At 45.8% G+C, this 7857-nt stretch overlaps 1 protein-coding gene across 50 annotated transcripts in view; it reads left to right on the top strand.

Moving 5' to 3' along the window:
- The window catches only part of ZNF454 (zinc finger protein 454), a 49640-nt gene that overhangs the window by 22881 nt on the left and 18902 nt on the right, over positions 1 to 7857 (top strand). For 9 of the 50 annotated variants that reach the window (XM_086407988.1, XM_086407959.1, XM_086407962.1 and 6 more), the window contains 4 exons: positions 118 to 193; positions 4434 to 4991; positions 5836 to 6137; positions 6396 to 6497. In XM_086407988.1, coding sequence (XP_086264114.1) covers positions 6465 to 6497 — 33 coding nt within the window. In that variant the 5' untranslated portion in view covers positions 118 to 193; positions 4434 to 4991; positions 5836 to 6137; positions 6396 to 6464. Of the gene's footprint in view, positions 1 to 117; positions 608 to 3741; positions 5487 to 5835; positions 6138 to 6395; positions 6498 to 7857 lie in introns of those variants that run through there. The other 41 variants (XM_086407966.1, XM_086407960.1, XM_086407977.1 and 38 more) reach the window with 27 other exon arrangements.

The following is a 7857-nucleotide window of genomic DNA, read 5'->3' as shown; positions in this document are numbered from 1 at the left end:
GGAGAGAAATCTTGATTCAGAAAGTAAAACTTACTTTATACCAGAACGTTTAAATAACTAATGTTCTAAGCAGTGAGGATTCATGCTGAAGATAAGTTCTATTGTATTATACTGCAGATTCTCCTTTGGACATCAGAGACTTCACACTGGAGAGAAAATGTGAGAGTGCTTAACTGGACAGCCCAAAGACCTGGTATGTAGTCCTGATCTGCTACTAACTTGGACAAGTCACTTACTTTCACCAGGTCCCAGTGTCCTTATTTGGTAAATGAGGGATTTTTAGATTTAGAAGGCTCCAAGATCGCTACAATCTACAATCCCATAAATATAATGAATGCTTGAAAATCCTTGATTTTTCACCATCTTATATATGTTATCTAGATGCTCCTATTCCACAATCTGGTTTCCCTGAATCTGTTCAGTCAAAATTTTGTACCTCCACCAACTTCTATGATTGTTTCATGTCCTCCTCTACACCCTTTTACTTTCTCCTCTGAAATATTGGCTGGTTGCTACCAGATGACAGAATAATTGTACAGATCTTAACACAATAGCATGCTGTTTTAATTCTCCAATAACAGTCATTAAACTATTGTTAATAAGCTAATTATTTAGAAAACAATATAACAAATATAGTCTTAGAGTACATAGGATTCAAACACATCTTTGGATTGTACTCTTAACTATCAAAGTGGTAAGGAGAGGAAGCTAAACACTAACAGACATGAAAATCTGATGTTATTAACAAAATCTTTACAACTCATAAAATATTCAAAACAGTCATAGGGAGAGATTTTATAGATCTATAGTTATGAGAGTAGTTAAAGCAATTTCATTTATAGGTGATAAAAATGATTAGGAAATCAAACTGAAAAAGATAGTCTTTGTTTTCCTAGGGCTAAACTAAGAAACTAGCAGTGGGATGGGAGAGAAAAGGAAGAATTCAAGCAATGATAAGGCAGGATCTAGGTATAGTGGTAATTAAGTGTGAGCACTCAGATTTATTTAGGTGGATGGCTGCCATAATTAACACAAAAAGTTGACTGACTTTGTGGGGCAATGATGAGTTTGGTCTGGGGGCATTTTATGAGTGAGTAGTATCCAAATGAAGATTACTGATAGGCAGTTGAATAAGTAGAAGGGTGGTGATAAAAGGGGATTCTGGGAGTACTGTCTTTAAATGCAGTAAGTGGAAGGCTAAACTAAGAAGCTTTGCTGGTAGCTCAGCTGTTAAAGAATCCACCTGCAATGAGGGAGACCTGAGTTTGATCCCTGGGTTGGAAAGATCCCCTGGAGGAGGGCACGGCAACCCACTTCAGTATTCTTGCCTGGAGAATCCCCATGGACTGAGGAACCTGGTGGGCTACAGTCCATGGGGTCATAAAGAGTCAGACATGAATTAGCACACACAAGTGGGAGATGTCAAATTAGTAGAAGCTGAGGAGAAAAAACAGGCAAAAAAAAGAAAAACAGAAAAATCAGGAGAAGGTGGTGGCATAGAAGTAAAAGAATTTTAGCATAGAGATAGATTTTCAAATGCTACAGTAAGGTAAAAATAGAAAATGGCCTTTGGTTTTTTATAATCTCTAATTTTTAGCGGGTTGAAGAGTGAGTTAAAGGTTGAAAAGGACTTAATAGCTTGATTGACAAAGGAGAGATTTAGGAAGGTAACTAGAGGGAGACTGTGGTTGAGAGAGGGAAAGCTTTTGGCTACAAATAACAGAAAGCCCAAAAAACAATGGCTTGCAAGCAAACAGGGATTTGTTTTTCTCCCATAACTAATCTGGAGGTGCTTGGCACTGTTTCAAAGGCAAAATAATTCAGTGCCTTGAGTGTCATGACTTTTTCATCAAGTCACAGGATGGCTCCCATAGTTCAGGTAAAATATCTGCATTCAAAGCAGGAAGAAGGGGTGGGTAGCACCAGCAACATCTGTGCCTTTTATCAGAAAAGGTTTTCCCAGAAGCCCTCAGCAGACTTCTGATTACATCTTATTGACCATAGGTGCTGTGTTGCATGGAGGCTAGGAGCAAAGGAGTCAGAAAAAAATATTTAGCTCTTCCAGCCTCTATAGTGGAGTTTAGGTAAGCAAAGGGGGGGGATTGAGAAAGGTGTTGATTTAGCCAACAAATAATCTGCCAGGAGCATTTGTATGATTTAAGGCAGAAGAACTGAGCATGTTTATCACTGCATGGGAGAGCCTGAAAGTGCAGAGAGGAGGGAATGTGCAGTTCAAAGTGGGGAAATCAGATCTAGGACAGAGGCAGAGGCCACAGGGATCTTTTTCAACAGGAGGAAGGAAACTTTCCACTGGGAGAGGGGTGAACAAGAAACAATGGGTACAGAAGATATTTCTGGATAGCAATGGAGGTTTCCCATGGACTCCTGAGTGTTTGGAACTACATCATTTTGATCTCTATGGGCTACAGGACCTCTACAGAGTTTAAAAAAAAAAAAAAAGGCAAGGACTAAGGGGGAATGAAACACTGAATTAATTATAACCTCAGAAACTTAGATTTTAAATAATGTCTCTCCCTTACACCAGCTTCTTCCTTTCCCTTCATATATTTGTTTTTCTTGTTCCCCACCTGATCTCAAAAGATAGAAATGAAGGGAAGAAGGAAGCAGAGAGGCAGAAAATAGATGAAAAATGAAAAAGTAGCAAAATTAAAGGCTCAAAGGGAGGCAGAGGACGAGGAGGAGAGGAAGAATAAAATGTACTAAAGCCTATAAGATGGATGTGATAACCCCAAATTGGTAAAATGTTAACCTTTAGAGGGAGCAGCAGGAGAAATGGGTCAGATAATGAAGGTTTCACTTTTTCAGGAGTTTTGGAAGCTTCGGGTCCTCATATGTCAGTGCTTAGCCATCCTGGGCAACAAGGAAAGCGGAAACTCCTGCACCTTTCTTCCCAGCAGGGGCAGGATTCCTGGTCCCTAGACATGAGACCCTGGGCAAGGCACTTAATGTATCGCTGTCTCAATTTTCTTATTTGTTAACAGTGCAGACCTTATAGCTTTGGATTACATTCAGTACTAATGTAAAATGCTTAGTGCCCAACACATATTAGTGCTAAATAAATATTATCATTTTCATATATATGAACAATATCCAAACTTGTTAGCATGGCATCCAGAGCCTTTAATTATCTCAATTATCTTGGGCTCTCAAAGCAAATACCTTGTAGGAAGGTTATATAATTGTAGGAGGCTCTCTCCTCCTCCTATTACCCCACTGCTGTAACAGCCTTCTAACTGCTTTCCCTGTATTAGCTCTAGCCCCACCACAGCCTTTTCTCCCCAAAGCAGACCACTGATTCTGTCAAAATGTATTCAGCCACACCACTCTTTTGCTTAAACCCCTTTGATGGTTTCCTATAACATATAGAATAAACCCAAACTTTTTACCATGGCCTTCAAGCCCTCTAGTCCCTTCTAATCTCCTCTCCCGCTCTCCGTTGTTGACTGCCCTCTCCTGTCATAGTGGCCTTCTTAAACCACAGACTCACCAACAACGCCTCTATCTCTGGTCAGCATTTCTGTTCTCTTCCCAATATTCACATGTTTTCCTTCCTTACTGCATTCAGATCTCTGCTCAAATGTTACCTCCTCAAAGAGAACTCAAAGTACTACTTAAAATAATCCCCACTTCCCCACCCAGTCACACTCTAAACCTAACAGCCTAAGTGTGTCATCCGTTCAGTTCAGTCACTCAGTAGTGACCGGCTCTTTGCAACCCCAGGGACTGCAGCACGCCAGCCTTCCCTGTCCATCACCAACTCCCGGAGCTTGCTCAAACTCACGTCCATGGAGTCGGTGATGCCATCCAACCATCTCATCCTCCGTTGTCCCCTTCTCCTGCCTTCAGTCTTTCCCAGCATCATTCCAATGAGTTAGTTCTCTGCATCAGGTGGCCAAAGTATTGGAGCTTCCGCATCAGTCCTTCAGTGTGTCATCACTACCTAATAAAATATTTTGTTTATTGAGTACTACCTCTAGTAGAATTCAGCCTGCAACAGTGCTGTTGTTCAGTCGCTCAGTCGTGTCTCTTTGCTACCCCATGTACTGCAGCATGCCACGGTTTCACTGTTTCTCCGGTCCTTAGAACAGTGCCTGACACAAGCGGACACTCCAAAGGTGTCTACAGAATGAAATAGTAAAAACGAAAACAGAATGCCATAAGTAAACACTGCTTTCTAAGATGTGGCCAACAGTTCCCTAATTGACACATCTCAGGTCTCATTATTGACTTTTTTTTGGCGGGGTGGAGTTGGGGGGAGATAAAACCCTTTCATGTTTACTTTCCGAGCTCCCAGAAAATACATATTCAAAGGCAACTAAATATTTCCAGTTGGAGTTTTCTATACTTTATCTCATCCTTGCCCGCCTCCGCAAGATACTGTCCACAAAAATAAATACCATCTCTCTAAACAGCACCCAATTGTACAATACAAACTCCTTGGCATCAGGGCTCCTTGCTAAGACGTGGAGAACCAAATTTATTCTACCTCGTGGACGTTTCTCGCACCATGCCCTCTGTCCTGTGGCCACCATTCTGTTCCCAGCCAGCATCCGCTGAGTCCTGAACTACCACAGCAGCCTCCTCAGTCATCTGCCCGCACCTCTGTCGACCTGGTTCCCGCGTCCCACTCTTCGCCCGAACCACGCTCCGGCCCAAACACCAGGACCCACTGTTAGCATCTTTAGCGTTCCCGTGGCCGAAGCACGGCCCCACTGCCTTCGCTAGTAATCGCGCGGTTCTTCACTCGGGAACGCTCCTTTTCGACTTGTCTCCTACTGAGAACTTGAGGCGCGTCCCGGTTCCGTTCTCCTCGTCGGATCAGGCGCCGCTCGCCCGGCATGACCTCCCGTATCCCTTTGTCAACTTTTCGCTGGTGTCTGTCTTCGTCATGCTGACCAGAACGGAACCAAATCCGCACGTGAAGATCAGCGTGTTGGGGGGTCACCTGCCTGGGGAACCGTGACCACCAGGCGAGTCCCTGGGAAATGTAGTTTCGACACCGAACCCTCTCTGGCCCGGGCTCGGGGCGGAGGGCGGGGGGCTACCTGCGCAGGCGCGCAACGTCACTTTCTCCGCCCCGCGCGGAGGCCGGCGCTTGCTGCCGATATGCCTTCTGGGAAGTGGAGTCTGCGAAGCAGGAGCGCGGCAGCTCTCGGACCGGTGAGAATCCGGCGGAGCAGGTCCCTCGGCAACGCGCAAGCGCAGTTCCGACTCCGACTGCAGCCCAGCTCATTGTGTTCTGCCTGCGATGTGGCGGTGTGGATCTCACCGCTGGCAGAGGCTCCTCGAAGGGCAACCCAGCGGTGACTAGGCACGGTGGCCAAAGCCGTATCGGGAGAGCGGGAGCAGCCTTGGGGTGGTGGAGCTGGTGGGAAGGGCGGCTGAAAACCGAGTCGGTCTGGGTAGTGGTCCGTTCTGAAGGGCGCTGATCTGACGCCCCAAACTTCCCTGGATGTATGGCCAAGGTTAGATTCCAAAGACAAAAAGGCCAAGTGTGGGCTCGGGTTTAGGGTCCGAATCCGCGGGTGCATGTGGAGAAAGATACGGTCAGGGTCACTGGCTTGTGATTTGGAACCAACTCCGGTAATCCCGTTTACGCTCGGTGGTAGATGCTCCTGGTGTGGTTCAGCTCCCTGTATCTGGAACTCGCTGAGGCCGGGTCTGCAGCGGCGCAACCACTGCAGCAGCTCCCCAAGGGACTTAGCTGAGAGGCAGAGGGCCGGTGGGTGGGTTGTACGATTAAAATAAGTTGCGTCCAACACCCCCACCCGACCCCCACAGATACACTGCTTCTCGCCCACCTTTTCTCTCCAGGTCACCCAAACCGGGTCCCAGAGAAGGAGGCCTGAGGCTAGAGAACAGCATAGCCTGAGAGACGTCTCGACAGTGAAGATGCAGCCTTCTTAGCTTCTTTTTTTGAGGAGAAAGAAGACGACCCTCCTTCCCTACTTCCTCTACTCCCCTCCCAGGATTAGGCAGGTGTCCAGGCAGGAGTCACACGTTTCTTGAGATCTCTCAGCATAATTTAAGGGCAAAAGGCCAGAGGGTGTGTAAAAAGTGTGAAATCGGGCTGGAGGATGCTTTTTTCAAGGAAAAGTCAAGATACAGAAGGAAAGGTACTGAGAATTTGACTCATATTGCTAGGGGGAAATTGATGGGGGGGGGGGCGGTGTGGGAGTAGCAGCAAGATGAGCTATTCCCTTTACAGTGGAGGCCAGCAGAAATATCCCCGAAGAGGAGAGAGGATTGGGAGCAAACAGGGACTAAGAATTCACTGTTTGGGGTATTAGCGGATTCCCAGGGTGTGAATGCTCAAAGCCCCCCTTTGGACTGCTGTGTGATATCTTTTGACCCAGTCCTCTCCTCATGAACAGTAGAAGGTGTTTCCAGCCTGAGGATTTCCACTCTGCTTGTCTCTAAAAAGGCTCATCAGAGAAGAAGGAATGGCAGTCAGGTGCCTGCCCGCCATGGTCCGGGTGAGTGAGGGTTCACTGTGGGCTTCCCCCTCTAAATGGCCTTAGATTTGAATGTAATGGTTGAAGAGGGTGGGCATGTTTCTCTCCTCACCAGAAGCTTTTCTCCCAGTCCATCTCACTCAGGAGCCTGACCCACTTGCTTCCTTTCCCATGCTTTCTACCCCGCTTGCTGGGTTCATTCTGGTGGTTGTCAGAGCTCAGGAACTTGCTAAAGGTCATATAAAAGACACAACTGGACATGAAACCCAGATTGGTCCAGAGTGGAAACCTGCGCGCTTTCCACTAGCAACTAAAATTAAGGGTCTAAAGTGATAAAGGCAATGCCTAACACAGTGACAGAAGAGTGAAATTGGAATGCTTTTTTAGGAAGGTAGGATTTACTGGACACTTTTTTTCCAACGGAGAAGGTAATGGCACCCCACTCCAGAACTCTTGCCTGAAAAATCCCATGGAGGAGCCTGGTAGGCTGCAGTCCATGGGGTCTCTAAGAGTCGGACGCGACTGAGCGACTTCACTTTCACTTTTCACTTTCATGCATTAGAGAAGGAAATGGCAACCCACTCCAGTGTTCTTGCCTGGAGAATCCCAGGGACAGGGGAGCCTGGTGGGCTGCTGTCTATGGAGTCGCACAGAGTCAGACACGACTGAAGCGACTTAGCAACAGTAGCAGTTTTTTTCCAATGATATTTGGTTTTTTACTTCAGAGGAATGTTGGTTACCAGTGAAGTCTTTCAAATGGTATGTTTTCAATTTCAATAAATTATTAAAAAACTTTCAGCAGTGCTAGCTTTTTTAGAATAAGGATATGGACTCCACTTTGAAGGAGACAGCATTCATTTGAGTGTATAAATTCTGATGAATTTGGTGAATTTGTTCTAATTCATTCACATGTAAACCTGTCCAGGGAAGGAATCTGTGGCAGAAGTCACTGGAAGAGTTGAGCCGCTGACTGAAAGTACTGTGTCAACCCAGTCCCAGCTTATTGGTTGTTCAGCCTTCTCCTTGATTTCTAGCTTGTCCTTTAGAGCCCATCTCAAGCACCGGTTTTCCTTTGAAACCTTTCTTCACGGTGCCAGTCCACTGTGATATTTCCCTTCCCTGGACTTTTCCTCAAATTCATTTTTGGTGTCACACAATTGTCTTGGGTTTACAGGCTGCTATACTTTTGGTTGCCTTTCAAAAAACCTGTGTTAGGGGTGTAAAATGTGCCAAATATTATGTCCTGTGCCTAGGATACAAAGGTGAACAATGGTCTTGACAGATTGGTTCATGGATTCAGTCAAACAAGTGTTCCTTGGTTCAGCCTGCTTTGTGCAAGGCTCTGGGTACAGGTAACAGAGACCCAATTCAGACTAAGTAA

Source organism: Bos grunniens, chromosome 7 (genome assembly GCF_055505025.1).
Source record: "Bos grunniens cultivar Pamir isolate PY7600 chromosome 7, Bosgru_T2T1.0, whole genome shotgun sequence".
In the NCBI taxonomy this organism is placed as follows: domain Eukaryota; kingdom Metazoa; phylum Chordata; class Mammalia; order Artiodactyla; family Bovidae; genus Bos; species Bos grunniens.
This window is presented reverse-complemented; position numbering and strand designations above follow the sequence as displayed.